Source organism: Megalopta genalis, chromosome 13 (assembly GCF_051020955.1).
Source record: "Megalopta genalis isolate 19385.01 chromosome 13, iyMegGena1_principal, whole genome shotgun sequence".
In the NCBI taxonomy this organism is placed as follows: Eukaryota; Metazoa; Arthropoda; class Insecta; order Hymenoptera; family Halictidae; genus Megalopta; species Megalopta genalis.
Window position 1 is genome coordinate 477,016 of NC_135025.1, and position 18,326 is coordinate 495,341.

Consider the following 18,326-nt stretch of genomic DNA (forward strand, 5'->3'; position numbering starts at 1 on the left):
GGGTAATTCTCCCACTCCTACTTTCCTGCAAGAAAGGGGTAAAGCAGTTAGGCACTGAGAGGTCTGAACATACGTACAACCAGAGCTCTCAGGCGTCTGACCGTTCTTGGAATTTCTACTCAAGGCCATTGTGTCTACTGGTGTCTAGTGGGTCCAATGGTGTCAGCGATTCTGCTCGGAATCTGCTCCAATTGGCGGAGAGGAAGCCTCACAAATAGGATTGGACGATTCTAATGGATTGCCAATTGAAATCCATTGGCATCATCCAATCCCATTTGTGATGGGTAATTCTCTTACTCCTTTCCTGGAAGAAAGTCGTGAAACGGTCAGGTATCTGAGAGCTCTGCATACAACATTTACCCATGCCAATATGGCAGATATCGTGTTCTCCAGTCGTGCATACTTTAAAATTATATTACACGCAACTAAATATCCTCATTGTGCAATAAATGGTTTATTGTTGGCAAAACAAAAGAGTAAAAGCGATGCCAAATCTGCAGAATTACGAATCGAGGATGCGATTCCTCTGTTTCACATCTGTCTTCATGTCTCGCCTATGGCAGAAATCGCTTTAACGATGGTAAATATTATATTTACATAAATAAAACATTTGGGCATGGTCTATTTATAAAACGTAACTATAAGACTGAAGAAACATTTTTTATACTAACCATATATCCTTTTTTGCTAATGATTTATCATATTTTATAGAAAATAGATTCGTTATATATAGAGCATTCGTTTATAATCTAGCAAAGAATTATTAATGTTGTATATAAATTTAATGACTATTTTCTCATTATATTATTAACTCGATATATATACATATATTGCGCTTTTTTAGGTGGATCAATATGCTACGAGTAAAGGTTTAGTAATTGCTGGTTATTATCTTGCAAATGAAACTATACATGATCTGAGGTATTTTAATGTTTATTCATTTAATATATTTTTTATAATTTTTAAATTTTACTTTTTATCAGTGTTATTTTCTTTCTATATAGTACAGATAAACCAGCCCACAGAATTGCAGACAAAATAGTAGAAAACTATGGGAATGGTCTGCTTGTTGTGGTAAATATCATGATATTAAAATTTGTTGAAGATCTTTTAATTATTTTCTTTTGTTTTTTATTATTAGGTAGACAATAAGCACATAACATTCGAAATGTACTTGAATACTTTAAGAGTATCACAATACGTAGATGGTAAATGGAAGCTCAAAGACATAATGGAGTGAGTGAATATTTGACAGCTTTTAATTAACTTACTATTTACATAAATATAAAATTCCTTCTTTTATGCTTGCAGTGTATCGTACGACGAAGGAGTAATCAACACAAATTTCCTATATTTCTTATTGACAGCAGAGATGTACAAAAATCTTGTTGACTTTGACAATCACCTTGATAATATTTCCCTTGATTGGCAAAATAATACACTTAATAAAATTATAGATGGAGCTGCAAAAATACACAAAAATGAAAGCATTTCTTAATCGAGTGTATGCCAATTAATTTAATACATAGAACTATACAAATATTTATCTATATGTGCTGATCATTGATTGATACTAAAAAAAAAAACAATAGTACAATCTAGTTAGTTGAATTTTATGTTTCGTGTCTTATATTTATTGTTCTTATTGATTAATTTATCTTTAGAGCAGTTCACTGCATGAGATACATATTTTTTAATTTGGTTATTGTTAAAAAAAGTGCAAAATATTATGCAATAAATTTCTTATAGAATATACTTTATATAACATTTTCAGTGGTCCCTATGATTCCATTTTATGAAATTAATGACAAACCAGACTTCGTTTTAGTCTTTTGTATATAAAATAATCAGTATATGTAAAAAAATTTTTAAGAATGTTACAAAAGTTAATTGTGTAAGTTGAAAACACTCACCTGTGAGCAGACGGTTTCAATTGTTTTAAGACTATGTAAAAAGTACACATTTGGGTGATTAAAAGTGTTTTCTATTATCTGCTCCAAATGTCGGAGAGGAGACCTCACAAATGAAACTCTACGATTCCAATGTATCTACATTAACATCATCCAATCCCATCTATAATGGGTAATTCTCACACTTCTACATTTTTGAAAGGAAATCGTAAAGCGGTCTGGCATCTGAAAGCTCTGGTACGTCCAGTGGTTCTGCTCGGAATCTGCTCCGAGTAGCGGAGCGAAGCCGGGTTCTGCACCCAAGTTCGACCAACTTGCAGTTCCCGCGATCGCTTCTCACACATTGGTCACTGTTTTTCGTTAATAATTCGTAAACAAAACCGTGGATTATATTTTCGCTAAGGAAAAAGTTAATTCAAATAACCTCAGGAACCGCTCATTTCCGGAGTACGAGACATTTTTTGGACACCCTGTACACATACTACAGTATGAATGTATGCTATAAGGTTCAAACAATATTCTTAACCTAGAAAAGAACTAAACTAGTTATGAAGAATAAATAATTATCTTTATAAAAGATATTACATAAAGAGTACATTTTTAGGTATTTCTATTTGAAAGTAAACTTTTCACATTAACATATCTTTGATCTACTATTACAGTGTAAAATAAATTGTAATCTGAAAGGGGTGAAGTATAGCTACAAGATATTGGAAACTTGATACCGCAAGTTAAATTCGTTTTCTTTTATTATGACTTGCTTGTTAACGCAAAACAAATTTGTATGCCGGTAGGTTATCATTTATAAAATTCAATGTATTATAATATACATATAAGAAACAATTTGTTAATTTCCCCAATTTTATATGTATAATAAAATATGTGAAAAGATTGAACGACTTTATTGTCATTGTCTAAATATAATAAAACATTGAAAATATTTATATAGGGTCAGCTCAGTATTACAGAAGAATAATCGATCATATGGAAAGAAACATATGTTTGACAATTGTCCTGAAACTTGTTGGAATTCTGATGCGGTAATAAAGTATTTCTTTAAAATATATCAATATTCGAATTGTATATTAAAAAGACTAAAATTATTCTAATATACATTGTTTACTTTGAAACAATGTATGGCAATAAATGATTAATAACATAAAACTGAGGTATTCATTTTAGGGAACTCCACAGTGGATTGTTATTGACTTTGAACAAGAGTGTAATCTAAGTTATTTTGAAATTGAATTTCAAGGTGGATTTGTTGGTAAAGATTGTCATATAGAAATTGATAACGAGGGATCTAAGTTTCTTGAACCATTTTTTCCAGAAGATAAAAATATACTGCAAAGATTTACTTTAAAAGAATCGAAAAGAGCAAGATGTTTCAAATTTGTATTTGATCAAAGTTCAGATTTATTTGGTAGAATAATAATATATAAATTATCTTTATATTCATAGCTACATTTTTGTCTCGATGAAATAAATACATCTAAATACTATATATCTTTTTTCATACATCCTCTTATTAAGAAATATATATATTTCGCAATTAATGTTACAAAAAATTGTTCTACTTTATATCTAAATATTGTGTAAATAAATAAATTTTACGCTATCTTATTCGTTATTATCCTTAATTTTGTAACAGTAAGTATTAGATAACAATTTATAGATATAAATTTATGAGTAAATTACATATTATACAAGGTTTATTGTTTCAGTACAACGTGAACAGATCTGATAAGCTTAAAATGATTAAATGGTGAGTGTTTCTGTCAATTGCAATCGATTTGCAAAAAATTGCTTAAACAAAAATTGAATAGTCGAACTTATAATCTAAAAGAATTCAGAGAATTCTTATGTACAATAAACATGTACTTAAGATATGTACAATAAACAAACATAGCATGCTATACTATCATATTAATTAACAGAAATTGCAGGCCCTAATTGACGCATCAGTTTATAGCATTCTTGAAGTCTTTTTCTGTCACCTACTCTTTCAAGAGTTTTTGCTGCTTCTGCAAGCATACCTGCACGTTCTCCAGGAGAAGCTAATAACAATGCAGGTAAATGCCGGCATGCTAAACACAAAGCGACTGCGTGTTCTCTTTCTCCACTATATTGTTCTTGCGATCTGTCTTTACCACAAATAATTGAAGAACGAGAATTTCTATGATGCAAGCTGCGGTCTAATAGTACTTGAGTTTTCACTGGTGTTGCACCTGCCATTATACGCACTGTAGCTTCGTAAAGGAATACACGTGCTAATGTCGACTAAAATATATATATATATATATATATAATTGATAATATAGTAGGTTAAGGTATAAATATTTATTCCCTCATATAATATTTCAGAATATTTCCTCATACTTACCGGAATGTGTTGACACAATTGTCTCAAACAAGCTAAATCACGCTGAAAACTTCCCAAAGAAATGTTTATACTTGGCCTTTCTGAATCATTATCCAATTCTTGCCAAAGCATAGTTCGCATTTCAAGTAACCAATCGCAAATCCATAATTGTGTAAGCTGCAAAATTTCCAAAAGTTTATAGGAGATCGTTATAATATTGAGTATATGTACAAATTTGATTAGGATTATCTACATATGGTGCCGAGACTTGCCACAGGAATTGCACTGTAGAAGTATTGCATAGTTATATTTCATGCAATGCAACTACAATGCACACTTGTAACAAGAAAGCATGTATAGGTATTAGAAGTACCTCTACTGAATAATTTTAAGATCATATTAAGCTAAATAGTATGTTCTAGACAATGTTTACCTTTATCAAATATTGATACATAAAGTTGAATTTATTAAATTATTATAAATATATAAAAAATATCTCACCAAAACATTCTGCGACGACTGTTGTTTGCAATTATAATAAACCAAACATTGTTCAAGTAATATTCCTGCTTGATCAATAAGACGCATAGAAGCAGATTTGGTAGTAGCTTTTGCTGCTTGTAAAGCATTTAATACAATATATGGCAATGGACTAACGCTATTGTTGTTATTACACAACTGATAATTTTTTTCATAGGGAAATTTGCTCTCAACAATACTCCAAGCTTGTGAACCATCTTCTCTCAGTCTCCAACATGCTGCTACATAGAGAACTGCTCCCCACCATAATGCAACTTCATCCTCACAATCTAAAATAAAAGATGAATGGATCAGTATTTCCAAAATGATATTTACAAAATAAAATCGAATATAATGCACATTTTGTTTATAAAATAGAACGAAATATACATAATCAACTTTTATGTCTTTAATATCTTATCTTACGCGTTCTATTTTAAATGTGCTTCTCAACACAACTAATAATTCTGATAAAAATAAGAATCATTGTTATTATTATTACTACTATTATTGCTACTTTTACTCTTCCTGAATTTCTTGTGCACTGTGGTATATATCTTATTTCTAACATCGACATCTAACATAATATCTTATTCCACATCGACGCGAAAAGTAAACGATTCAGTATGGACTGATTTCTTTATAATATTTGTATATATTCAAGTTTACTTTTATATTAACTTACGTGTAACGGTAACTTTATCAGTACATAAGAAACCAGCATCGACACCAGCAGAAGCCATAATGCTTTGACCATATTCCAAAATAGAAGATAAATGAGCATCTCCAGCTGTACCAGTTAAAATGCGTAAACAATGCCCAATTAAATAATCTCTATATGCACGTGATGCATAAGATGGAGGATCAGCTTTACTACTTTGAGATGTAAATTCATTATCTGGTTGATCTCCATACTGCCATTTTTGAAGTATCAAAAATTTCGATCCCTCATCACTCATAATCCATTTCAGCTTTGATGGAACTGCGCACGATGATAGTAATATGCGTGCTTTGCCCAAATAATATTTGTGAATGAATGGAAAGAGTGATTGTTTAAAACAGAGTGCAGCGTTAATATATATTTCAGCTAACAATGATTTTGGCATAGTTTCACCAGCAGCTTCGGCATAATTTACTGCAGATAAGGAAAGATACAGCGTTCCATTCTTTGAACCATCAGTCAGATGTAAACATAACATATGTTGATAAATGATGGCTATTTCCATAGCAGACATTTCCGCTTGTTTCCGGGTCGTTTTTTCGGAGAACCATTTATGAGTATATAAGATCCATTTTCCAATCCATAACTTATGGAGAAGTTGTCTTATAATTTGCCAAGTAGTGGCAAGCCAAGCCTCTGTACGCGATGCTGGATACGGACGACCAAAATATTGTAAGCATTGATGTAAATCACGGCATGCTTGACTGCATTCGTTTTTAGATATATTAAATTCTGCTTGACGTCTCCATCGATGAAGTTCAAGAAACACTTTACTGTCAGGTGGTAATATTGGATCACCGTAAAGTAATAGTCTACAAACTCCACCAATTAAAAGTACGATATTAGTTATCCACAAGAATACATTACTCCAAATTGGATTTTCAAATTCGGATTGATCTGGAAAATTGATAATATCGCTTATTAATCATATGTTCCTATTATATCATATAATGGTATAGTGACAAAGCTCTACCTTGATAGTTAAGAATCGTACGACCATCAACTTTAGTATTTACATACTCGGACTTGAATCTGCCAACATTATTAAAAACAAAACCCAAAGGATTGAATACTAAAAATAGGAATATAAATCCACAAAGTGTAAGCCTAGTATGATCTCTTATTCCTGTATTAGTCAGAATAGGAGTCGAATGCATATTTTGCAATACATCGGGATCATCTTTTATGGATGACGGAGATGGTGGAGATAACGGTGCTGGTGCAGGGGACAAAGACGGTTCGCTTGAATCTGATCTTGGCGGCGTCAATTCCCCGCATACCAATAAATCGCGTAAATTTTGCCGCTGTGCCGTCATTTTTAAAGCCATGTTTTCTGCTTTCAATTTTGAATTAGAACTCTGGAGAAATCTGAAATTTTCATTTTTGCACAGTATATTTTCCTTGTACATGAAGAATTAAGTGTGGCTTAATATACCTTATATAGTCTATAGTCTTCCTCAAGATAGCCGACTTATTTAACTTGGCATCTTCTCCGACAATAATATTTTTTAATTCAATAATTTTGTCATTGATCGATGTTCTGTAACGTCGTTCGATAGCATTGTGGGCACTGCGTTTTACTTCCTTCACCCGAGGTACACCCACGTGCGTGTTTGTATTCAAACGATTAATCTGTACCTTATCGGTATCTAATACAACAGGAATACCTAGTTGAGAAGTTAAATGTAATTACTTTTAAATGTTATCCGAAAAGGCATAAATAATAATTACACTAATTATCCTTACCAGTAGTTAGAACAGTTCCATTAGCAGTGTTTACTAAAGTATGTATTTGATGCGGTACAGATGTTGAATTAACAGCTTGCGCTCCTCTAGAATAGACAACTGATTCTGATTTTATAAGCTTCGCGGGTAGGAGCAACTGCCTTTGCTGCGTAACCGGTGCTATTGTTACAACAGGCGATTGTACACTAAAGTTTACATTTTGTGGAAGAGCATATTGCGAACTAAATACTGTAGGCGCCGGTGTAACAGATATTCTTTGTGGTCTAGTTTGTACAGATGGTACGTCTTGTTGTAACGATTGCTGTTGTTGTTGCAGTTGCTGTTGTGGTTTTTGTTGCTGTTGCGGTTGTTGTTGAGTTATACAAGGGATTGGCTGAGTATTTTCTGCCACTGGAGGTGTTAACATAACATTTGCATTTGTCAAAGATTTGACAATATTTGGATCTTTGAAATCCTGAAATTCTTTGAAATCTTTAAATTCTTCGTTAGTATTAAAATTTAAGAAATCCAATTCTTCCGTGTCCATGCCCAAGGGTTCATCCAATTGTGACAACAATGCATCATCGCTGAATAAGTTTCCATTTTTCAATAGTTCGCTTTCACAATTTGTAAGGAGATCTGAAATTAGGAAATAAGATATGTTTAATTTTGTGGAACATATGTAGTATACTTATAAAATCGTAGGAAATTGAAACGTAAATAACGTGAAATATAAAGGAACTATGAGAGAAGTGAATTTTTCGAAATGTCATGTTTGAAATAAAATTCTAACTTAACAAATAATACACGGAACTTACCATCGATACCAGTTACTTCATTTAAATTAAAGCTGTCATTTGACTGAAAATTCGAATAATCGTTATCTTGTGTTGCAGACCATCCCTCGGGATCTGCCATTATGACATATTATATGTCAGATATTTATTTTCATTAAATAAACACGTTAATTAAAACAACAGAACTGGCTGATATGTCAAACGTAATAACTAACAAATTACGAACGGTCACCCTATCTTCGCCACAACCAATCAGAGAGCTCCTAAAGATCGGACGATATTACGTCAGTATGTGTTACTAAGATTACAAAATTTATTACAAACTATAGACGCGTTTTTATCAAAATGCATGAATGTCGACAGCACATATTTCAAACTTTCATGAAATACATTGGGAAAATCTAATTTCCAAATAAGATGTTAAATTGTGTGTTAGTTTATATTTAAATGTATCTTCACGAATAAATATTAGGAAAAATGTAATTGAAGATCTAAAGTTTGATTCTAAAATGTATCGAATCTAAGAAGATAAATGCAGTTGCATTGGTCGCTAGCATTTTACTGCGCACTGAATTATCAGCCAATCGAAGAAAAGCAAGTTTTACTCCTATTCTCGCTAATGGAGCGCGCTGAAATATTACTGTACATTTAAAGGTCAATGATGCCAGTTTCGCTCATTGGCTCGGCCACCTAGCGCCAGGCGAGCTCGCCCCTCGTTGGTCATTGTTTCGAGGGAGGAAAAACGGAAACTGCCGCTAACCATGTACGATGCAGAGTGTAACTCGCGCAGAACGCTAACGCTGTGAGTGGCCGCTTATGGAACTACGTGTCTGCCATGAATTACGTATCCGCCACAATGGTTGTGGCGGTTGGCCATAGACTACTGGCCACATAGATGTGCATACCATCCCGGCGCATGCGCGTCTTGCACAGCACCGTTTGTGCACGCGATTTCCTTTCGCTTCTTTTCATCTTGAAAGTAGTAAAGACTGCGTGTCGTCCCGTTTTACGGTGTTTTAGAAATAAATAAACCCCATTGTTATTTATTCATCCACGCAATCGTTCTTGGAAGCTGCCCTTCGCACGCCTTATAATTTAGCCGGATCCGTAAGAAACGGACCCCGAAGCTAGTGGCAGCACGTGTTACAAGTGAACCACGTGCCTCGCGCCGTCAATGGTGCCGTCAAGAGCACGCCATCTACCGTCTTCGTTCGCTTCACGGTCGAAGCACGTTTCACTCGATCGATCGATCATGTAATTCGCGCCTTCACCTCTCATTGGTCACAGATATCACAGTTTTCACATTAGTTTATCACGGCAAAAAGATTGAAAGTTCTGTTTTATTTTTTATGACATTGTTCCACTTCTACAAAAGATCTGAAAAAATTAACAACTCTGTTTATGGTATAGTCCTTCGATAGAATTATAAGGGTGGGTGCCAAATATTTTGTTTCCGAGAAATCTGCAGTTCTCCGATCATTTTTTGTAACCACAGCTTGCAACCGATAAATTTGCAAAAAATCTATAGCATGCGGCTTGTAATCCACGATAGACCACATGTTTTTTAAAAAGCCACAGGATTGCTACATGATTGAAATTGAGATTGACAGAGGCTTTTTTTGATCACCGATCGAAAAAAAGGAAACATTTTTATAATATCAGGAACTGTAGAAACAAATGAAATTATTGTGACCGGTTCGATATATATATAATTTGGTACAATGTACTACTAGATATACTATATACAATGTACTACTACTATATATATATATAGTTCTAGTAGTACATTGTACCAAATTATTTAGAAATATTCATACTTCCGTACAAAACACGATTCTTTTCTCCGAACTGTTAACAACTGAAAAATGGGATCGAATTGTTCCAAGGAAAAAGGAGAGCGACAATGTAGTATACAAAACAACAATGTTTTATTTGAAACAACATAGAATCACATGTCACATATGTTCCTTAAAAGCCATCATCGGTTCGCACGTTCCGCGAAATGGATTTCACAACGATCTCTTTTGTTAACGTAGAAATACTATTTTCGATATCTTCGTTCGCTGCGGCACCCCACTTCCGCGCTCGTCGATTCACCCTTTCCCTCGCGGAACTCGCGAACTCTTCGTTATCTTCGCTGTTTTACTTTTTCTTATCAATGTTATCGTTTCCCTTAGTATAAGTTTTTTTTTGCTTTTTCCCATTAAAAATTTACGCAGACACAAATACAACGCCTCTCGCTTGTGGCGCCCTTTGAAAAGATTTCAATTGGCGAGGTTTCGTCGCTAGATCGATTTGCTGGTCTACTCTAATCCTAGGGTTTTCTGTCGCTAGTTATCCTCGATGGTGAAGACGAAAAGCGAGAACGGGGCCACACGAAAACTTGTCCCGTCCGTTACTCTCATGTATGTACATTAGACGAATACGCGACGCGCAATACTCGCGTGGCTCCATTATACCGCATGGTCGGTACACGCACTCATTACTTGTGTAACTATAATCGGATGAATCGTGATTTATTCGATTTCCTGGTGGCGCAAAGTCGTCGTCGTAATCTAGCTTAGGGTCCACTGAGAGATGAACTTTAAAACTTGCGCACGGACTCTTCCGATTTTTGATTTCAACAACGTAAATTCAAATGTTGTATAAATCGACGTAATCGTCTTCGCTAATATTCATCGAGATGTACGATGCTTTTCATTTATCTCGTATTATCTCAGGATGCTGGAGGAAGAAATTCGTCTCTATTTAATTTTGGTGTTAATCGAATAGAGCGTAGAACGATCTAAACTTCTATAAAGAGACTCGCAGCTTAATTATTACTATTATTTCTTTTCTTCGTCGTCGAATCATCGTCAAATTGGTATTGCTTCTTGATATAGTTGTTACTAAGTCCATAGTATAACACGTTGTACTCGCCGCGATGTCGGGTTGCCACGAATCGTTGAACAAAAATCAGAATCTCCAATAAAATAGGATTTCCTGCCTATTTTAATCGTGTTTTAGATGAAAATGATTTTTTACGAGAAATCGAAGCGCGTGATTTTTTTATAACGACTGGACGTACAAACAATACGATTCGTCGGATTGTAATAATCGATTTGCGCCATACGGTATGAATTTTCTGTGAAAAATTCGAAATTCGAAATTCGTAATTCCGTTTTCTCAAGATAGGAAATATTGATATGCTTGTATTCAGCTAACGTGTTTCTCACTGCTAATCGCTCCGTTCTCTTAATTGTAAACAATTGTTCGGCAGACTATGTTCCAAGAGAACGTGTGTTTTGAAATCGGAAGAGTCGCGGCGTCGAATAAATGTGCGAGAGGGGCATGATTTTCGCATGAGAATGGTGAAGGGAAGCGAATCGTTCGCACCGGGACGACTAATTTACAATTATAGGTATAAGAATTTCAGGAGATAACCAGTACCACGCTGAAAAATCATTAAGGCCGCTATTTCGTGTGTGCGCACGATTTTTATGTAGGTTACTTCTAACCGTAGGCAGAACAAGCTTAATTGGCTGATCAGAATTACTTATTTCGCTACGTGTATAACAGACACGATCATGGCGCCATTTTGCCTCACAACTCGTTTCGACCGTTGCTTCTATGAATTGCTTTCTTTTTTGTTTCAGATCTTTCAATGGATCGATGCTTTCATGGAGCTTTCGTTTTATTAACATTCCAACGGCGGACCTTTTCGACAAAAATATGACTGCGTATGCCTAGGATCATCTATAATTTTATTCGTTAATTCTTTTCAACATATTCTTGAAAGTATTTCTCTTGGACGAGTTAGTTGTTTTCACAGATCTTAACGGATCGTGTGAAAATTTAAATTCATTGCGAGAAACTAGATGGTCGACGATATTTATATTTTAGGTCCAAATGGAACCGAGTCCCGCCGTCCGAGTGTTAATCGTTCTTATTTAAAACATACATTTGGATGTGCATACTATACGAATACTTACTATACTACTTAGATAAATGAAATATTGTAATATCAGCGACGTAAACAAATCAAGTGAGCACAATAAAGTCTTGGTGCGCATTAAACTTGATCAACTGTAAGTATTATCTTTCAAACTTTGACTGCCGCGGCGGTTATGCATATATAAATCGTACAATCTTCTGTCCACACTTAAAAATTATTTTGTATGCTGTAACATCGAGCGTAGAAAATTTTATTAGCTTTCGTGAAACGAGAGTTGCAGTTTAAGATAGTAGAGAAATTATAAAAATATTAACGCGATATTTCCAATCCTTTTTAAAATTCTTGACAAAAGAAAGAACTTGCTACTTAGTTTCTGTTTCTTTTTAAAACCCGTAGTCCAGCGATTATTAAACCGTGGACGTTGATGCACTTGCAACCCGTGCAAATCTGAATAAAATTAAAAGTTTAAAAGACAGAAAAAAGTATAGGTTGAAATAAAATTATTCGAGTGTAGTTAAGAAATTAATGGTGCAGAATATTGTTTCATGTTATAATCACTGCACGAGACGTAACATTTTCGTTTCTGTTCGAATAATCTTTTTGTCATAACTTGCAGTATTGTTACGTTTGCTGGTACGGCAGTCAACGTGTTAAAGAAGTCGCTACATTTGGGCGCTTGGTTTATACGATTCTGCGATCGACGTACACCGTGATTGTTATAGCATAGAAGTGATCTTGAGCCGTTGATTATGTATTCTCCGGTCACGATTCTCGTTGTACTGTTCAAACATTCTGGCACCTTTTCATATCACGTCTTAGTAAACACACAATGCGATCAACATATACAATGATTCGTAAAGACTATCCCGGGATTAATTGAAAGCACGAATTTGTGGATACGAATGAACTGAAATTTGTTAGAATTCTTTTCGAAAACCGATGATTCGATTCGATTGTTCTATTAATACACTATTGGGCAGTGACAAATTATTATTTGTCGATCTAACCGTCGGTCTAACTGTGGACTGTTTTCACCGTCGTATTTAGCCGAAAAGTCTTCTATCGACATCGACCGATAGAATTCTGGTATTAGATCGAGTAGTTGTAACGAACGTTGAAGACTCGTAGATTCCTAATGACATCACGTAGACATAGTTCTTTGTTTGGAACAGAAGCTTCGCTATTAGAACTCGATCAGCTTTCAAATTTGTCGAACAAAAAAGCCACGTAAGATATTGTTTTTAAACATTGAACCTTCAAAGGAGCTCGTACAAAGCTGCCCATCAACGCTGAACCTATTTCCTCGTATCTTATAGTTCTCGAAACTATAAAGTTCCATTCGTTGGAAATGGTCGAACGGATCTCTCTCGATTCAAGTATATATATTACACAACCAAAACAGAGACTAAATAAATACGACTTTGAAATTTTTCTAAGGCAATGCGAACCGTTTTTAATGTCAATAGGCGCTTAGCGTTAACGACCCGATCAATTTTTGATATTCATTCCCTGCAACACAACATCTCTACCGAACTCCAAGACCAAGAGCTTCTTAGTCGCGTTTAATTACTCGTAAAATTAACATCTTGAGAGATATTTTAGAACGGTCCTTTGTTGGATCAATATCGTTTATCTTTTTTGACGATACCAGCACGGAACGGAACGAACGAGATAATTACTCGATCTAATGCGTAACGTGGCCGAAAATCATTCGTTTTAACGTGACCGAACGTTTGAATTTGTAAGAAACGTTCGATCGACAAGATGAGGAAGGATTTTTGGAAATGTTCGTCGAGGTGTACGCGTTCGTTGTATCGCTGAGGATTTTCGGATGGGATTCGCAAATCGTTTTGTGGTAATACCTGTCGTCCGAAAACACCATCGAGTTCAGGGTTCGGTAGTTTGCTTCGAGTTCTCTATCGTTAGTCTTAAAGATAATGATACAGTAGCGAGTGCGCACACGGTAGAAAGAAATCGTCTTGTGTCGGATGGAAATAGCGTTGATCGCTGTCGCTGATCGAGAAACGGGCGAAGCGTTTACGCTCCCTTAGGTACTTAACGGTATAGCGGATAGAGATATATTAGTTGCGACGCAATCGTTACGTCTAATTCTTTGTTTCTTCTGTGAAGTAATCGATAATCTCTTTCGCTTCGTCTACTTCTCGTCGCGTCTCTACGATCGTTCTTCCTCGTTTTCGTCGCGACTTAACAGTGTAACACGCTTCCTTTATCTTTAACAATAACAGTAACAACAGTGTTCTCCGACAGTAACGTATTATTATTAGACTCGTGTGTTGCGCGTATTCAGCACTTGTGTCGTCGCCCACGCATACGTAATTCTATGTATTACCGTGATCCCGTCTTCTGCCAATAAAAACGTCTAGTAATTCGCGGGAAATCAGCTCGGCGGTTCCCGCAGCCGAATTTTTTCTGAGCAAGCGTCGATCCTCGAAACAAAATTTAAGCGCCACGATTTTCTTACCTCGCACACCGGGAGCCGAAACAAGTGCTCTGCAGCGGAGATCTCGACGTAGGGCGTAAGAGGGAGAGGCGGTAGACCGACGACGGTTACCCCGTGACAAAAGTTTCTGTGACGCTAACAGTTTACTTCCACGAGTTCCCGCGGCAGGTGCTAATATTTCCATCGGTTTCAAATTATATTCGCGCGAGTGTCGCACCGCTACGGTAGTGTTACTGCAGCGGGTATCGCGCGCGCACACGATAGAAACTCTCACCGATATAGTCCGAAAGTTTCACCGGAGCCCCTAGCGGATCGTATCGGAAGTAAACCTTTAAGATCACAGGAGCAGGGTCGAAGTCGGTTCACCTCGCTTTCTTACACCGCGTAGGTGTAAGTCGCAAAGGTTGTAGCTTTTGGAAACGGGTGTTCGATATTTTCCGTGGTAGACAGAAATTCGGTTGAGATAAATTTGCGAAACTCTGCTCGATTCTCCTCGAATCGGTTCGACTCGAACCGCAGCAGTCTCTAAATAAATGTTGCATGGGCGCTCGGTAGACTGCGGATTTTTATGCAATCGCACATTTCGATATGCTATTTTGCATATGTTTTGCATATTTTAGTTAGAAAACGTATCCATGTATACCCGTATGTATGTAAATATTGCTTGCATAACTATTATATTTAACTAATTATGTATCCCAACAGACTTAAGTTGTTCAAATTTTCACATACGTTGACACAAATTCTATACGAATATCCATCGACGGCAACACCGATTTACAGAATATTTCTAGCAGTAGCGGCGAACAAATTCGGAAAAAAGTAAAATATATTAAGCGGTAATATCGAAACAAAGCTAGGTTGTGTATCACGAAATTATTGCTGTAATTCTGGTACACCACGTGCCGTGATGTAGAACGATTATTTTCGGTATATAACGACGAACGTGAACGTTTCAACTCCAGAAACATGGAAATATTACTTGTGATTTAATTTACGGCCAATTATTATATGCAATAAATCTATGCTCGCGTGGATATGCATATTTTCCGCGTATAAACGTATATTTCTCGTGCGTATTCAAAATCTTACGAGCATAAGCGTCGCGTGTCTTTTTTTTTTTGCATATTTTACGTGCACAAAAATCCGTAGTCTAGCAATCAGATTCGAACGTAGTCCTTAAGTTACATAGACGACACGCAACGGTTAACGCGGACTCAAGATGATCTACGATATATTTTACACTTTTTTCTCCTTACGGATCGGTTGCAGCGTTTTTACAGCAAACTTTGGTCAACGTAAGTTACGAAACATTCGAAGAAAATGAAATGTATTTTCTGTGGCTCGCTTTGTGGCTTATACGGTAAATTGCGTTGTATGTACAGCGGACGTAGTTTTAGACCATTAATTCTATCACTGTCGATTCCTACAGACACAAAGTTCTTGTTTGTTGGAGGGTGTGAGAGGGGGGGGGGGGAGGTCGCGGGTTCAGATGGGACACCACTCACAAGCTATCCGTTACCGAGACAGGTTTCCTTTTGTAAAACTTGCGGAGTGTCAGGACGTCGAATCGGCGCGGTGAACATTCGCGAATTCGCGTGGAAATCGATGCTTTTGTTCCTTTAAAAAATAGTCCTTTACAAGCTACAAATCGCTCCTAATTGAAATGTCCACTGCCTCAGGCACCGTTGCGTATTGTAAAATATTTAGTTATCAATTTTTCTGTCGCTAATCGTTCGGCACTTTCTTCGGTTTCATTTAAATAAGTTTCAATTACGAAGTGGTTCAGTAACATCGAACGAATATCTGATTTCAGCAGTTGGTTTATAATAGCGGGAATAATCGTTTTATACTCGACGCGTTGCCCGATCGTAATTTAAGAATTGTAAATTTCGTTGCGTTACCAGTTCTGTCAAGGATAGACAAGAAATTATTTTTCTTGGAGAAGATGGGAAAAGATCGTATATATTGTAATAATGGCCAAAATACACATATTTAAAAAGAGAAGCTTCGTATTTACTTGTTAAAAACCGCACGAGCTTCCTGGCCAACCCAATGCTTCGACTCTTTAAACCTGACATAACTTTATGTAATTACGGCGTGCTTTTAATGCAATGTATCTCGGATATAAATGAGAAATTTCTTAATTGAAACGGAAAAGAATCGAAAGATACTTTTACGAATTGTTTTCTGCTTCGAGAGCAACTTCGAAGCAAGATGTTTCGAGAATGTTTGGCAAGACCGCAGTTACTGGACCACTCTCTTCGCTTAACCCCGTAAAAATTAGTCGCGCGACACCTGACACTCGTTCACGTATTTATTTAATCGTTACACCCGGTGAATTTAACATACGTGTACTTTTGTTGAGCATATTACGTCCTGGAAGTAGGTTTCTTTTAGAATATTTCATTGTTTACCACAATATACATACTTAGTAGTAATAGTAGTTTTCGCGTACATTACGTATTAAATATATATATGTATATGTATATATATATATTTATATATGTATGTGTATGTATATATGTATATGAATGTATAACGTGTATACGCATGGCACACTCATACGCCGTAATTACCTCGTATGATACACATTGACATTTTCCCATCAAGATAGCCATTCTACGTTATTCCTGGTCTCTCGTCCATCGGTTTGCTCGACCTGGCTTTCGTTTTAACTGACAATCGTTGGCTCTCGAATTTCGCCCGATTTTTCGGAGAACGGGCCGCAGTAACGTACAAAGTTCTAACGAGTTCTCAAAAGATTTAGGAATTTCAATAAACTATCTATTGCATTGTTGCTGCCTGAATAAACTTACGATCGGATTCTCGTCGGATCACCTTGGCCAGGCATCGCGTTCCTTCCGGAACGACGATCGGAGGTTTGCGCGACGCCCGGTACGTAAGCGAATCCCTCGATCCGCGCGTGTCTCAGGTTCCCGGAACGCGGTTCGCTCGGTAAGTCGAAAAATCGAGCCTGAACGTGCCCACAAAGGCGAAGAAATTCAAATCGAAAGGACTACCAGAGAATCAGCGAACAATGAGTCCTCTTTCGAGTATTAGAAACAGTACGTGCGTCCATCGCATTTTCTCGTCTGCGGTAGAACAGCGGTTGGTTTCTCGAGCCTACCGTTTTTTCTTTTCTTTTTTTTAATCCAGGCTCTACCGGGATCGGTTCGATTCTCTGCGATCCTTGCAAGATACAAACGTACGCGACCGTAGCGTCTCGATCGGCTACGTATGCCGGAAGTTCTTGAAACTTGTTATCGAACGGTATGACAAACACCGCGAACTGTAAAAAGTGTTAAGTGTCCACGAACGATCGGACGCAGCTCGTCGTTCTTCGTGAAGGAACAATGAATAGTCTTGGAAGAGGCGGCCAGGCTCGTCTACGAACGTCAAACCGTGAAAAACGATCCATCCTCGGTTGTTTCTTTTCTTGGCTCTCGTTTTCTTCTATGATAGGCACTGAACGTTCTCCCGTGTCCTCTTCGCGTACGAAATTTGGTTCTGTGCTCGGCGTGTGTTCGGCGGGGCTCGTCTGGAAGCTTCAGAGGGAGCCCAAAAATACTTTTCTCCTTTCTCATGTTTTCTCTCTCTCTCTCTCTCTCTCTTATGTATCTGTTCGCTTCTCTGTGTCTAACTCTCTCGGATGGTTCGTTTCAATGGAAGCCTTGCTTGCCTCGTGAGGCCGCGAGGCATGAAACTCGTTGTCCAAAATGGGAAAGCGGACCGACTTTCTCCCGAAGGGATCCTCACGGTCCCATTTCCCTTTGCACTGAAGAGGCTGGTCAATCGCCGCCGATTTTCTACGATCACAGAACTGTTTCCATCTCGGCTATCTCCGTCCTGGCGGCTTCGTCGTCCGGAATCCTGTACAGGGAATTCGATTTCTTT

The 18,326-nt window shown here is 36.7% G+C and overlaps 4 protein-coding genes across 14 annotated transcripts in view; 2 read left to right on the top strand and 2 right to left on the bottom strand.

Annotated features, from left to right (window-relative positions):
* Positions 1-136: 136 nt before the first annotated feature.
* On the top strand, positions 137-1,755 carry EMC8-9 (ER membrane protein complex subunit 8/9). The gene is made up of 5 exons (XM_033484125.2): positions 137-580; positions 845-921; positions 1,005-1,074; positions 1,142-1,236; positions 1,312-1,755. The coding sequence occupies exons 1-5, from the start codon at positions 281-283 to the stop codon at positions 1,496-1,498; spliced, it is 729 nt and encodes a 242-aa protein (XP_033340016.2). The 5' UTR covers positions 137-280; the 3' UTR covers positions 1,499-1,755.
* Positions 1,756-1,880: 125 nt separating this feature from the next.
* On the top strand, positions 1,881-3,412 carry LOC143260447 (nuclear receptor 2C2-associated protein). Of its 3 annotated transcripts, none has more exons than XM_076525835.1 (4): positions 1,881-2,416; positions 2,573-2,700; positions 2,860-2,950; positions 3,093-3,412. In XM_076525835.1, exons 2-4 carry the CDS (start codon positions 2,663-2,665, stop codon positions 3,369-3,371), a joined length of 408 nt encoding a protein of 135 aa, XP_076381950.1. In that variant the 5' UTR covers positions 1,881-2,416; positions 2,573-2,662; the 3' UTR covers positions 3,372-3,412. The 3 variants fall into 3 exon arrangements, with proteins under 3 accessions (XP_076381950.1, XP_076381949.1, XP_076381948.1); XM_076525834.1 differs by having other exon boundaries at positions 1,881-2,404; XM_076525833.1 differs by having other exon boundaries at positions 1,881-2,700.
* A 192-nt stretch (positions 3,413-3,604) lies between these two features.
* On the bottom strand, positions 3,605-8,286 carry LOC117228386 (Sterol regulatory element binding protein). The gene is made up of 8 exons (XM_033484112.2): positions 8,056-8,286; positions 7,259-7,876; positions 6,948-7,179; positions 6,486-6,880; positions 5,477-6,409; positions 4,774-5,081; positions 4,294-4,449; positions 3,605-4,190 (listed from the first exon to the last, which is right to left on the bottom strand). The coding sequence occupies exons 1-8, from the start codon at positions 8,153-8,155 to the stop codon at positions 3,837-3,839; spliced, it is 3,096 nt and encodes a 1,031-aa protein (XP_033340003.1). The 5' UTR covers positions 8,156-8,286; the 3' UTR covers positions 3,605-3,836.
* A 1,654-nt stretch (positions 8,287-9,940) lies between these two features.
* Positions 9,941-18,326, bottom strand: part of Nmdar2 (glutamate ionotropic receptor NMDA type subunit 2) — a 232,921-nt gene continuing 224,535 nt past the window's right edge. For all 9 annotated transcript variants that reach the window (XM_033484377.2, XM_033484380.2, XM_033484376.2 and 6 more), the window contains one exon: positions 9,941-18,302. In XM_033484377.2, coding sequence (XP_033340268.2) covers positions 18,245-18,302 — 58 coding nt within the window. In that variant the 3' untranslated portion in view covers positions 9,941-18,244. The remainder of the gene's footprint in view (positions 18,303-18,326) is intronic.

Excerpts from the sequence above, each read along its gene's own strand:
- EMC8-9 (XM_033484125.2), top strand. The coding sequence starts at position 281 with ATGGGTAATTCTCTTACTCCTTTCCTGGAAGAAAGTCGTGAAACGGTC. Across the intron at positions 922-1,004 it reads GAAACTATACATGATCTGAG|TACAGATAAACCAGCCCACA; the intron begins GTATTTTAATGT and ends CTTTCTATATAG. Across the intron at positions 1,075-1,141 it reads GGAATGGTCTGCTTGTTGTG|GTAGACAATAAGCACATAAC; the intron begins GTAAATATCATG and ends TTTTATTATTAG.
- LOC143260447 (XM_076525833.1), top strand. The coding sequence starts at position 2,663 with ATGACTTGCTTGTTAACGCAAAACAAATTTGTATGCCG. Across the intron at positions 2,701-2,859 it reads CAAAACAAATTTGTATGCCG|GGTCAGCTCAGTATTACAGA; the intron begins GTAGGTTATCAT and ends ATATTTATATAG. Across the intron at positions 2,951-3,092 it reads CTTGTTGGAATTCTGATGCG|GGAACTCCACAGTGGATTGT; the intron begins GTAATAAAGTAT and ends TATTCATTTTAG.
- LOC117228386 (XM_033484112.2), bottom strand. The coding sequence starts at position 8,155 with ATGGCAGATCCCGAGGGATGGTCTGCAACACAAGATAACGATTATTCG. Across the intron at positions 7,877-8,055 it reads TGAAGTAACTGGTATCGATG|ATCTCCTTACAAATTGTGAA; the intron begins GTAAGTTCCGTG and ends TCCTAATTTCAG. Across the intron at positions 7,180-7,258 it reads TGGAACTGTTCTAACTACTG|GTATTCCTGTTGTATTAGAT; the intron begins GTAAGGATAATT and ends CTTCTCAACTAG.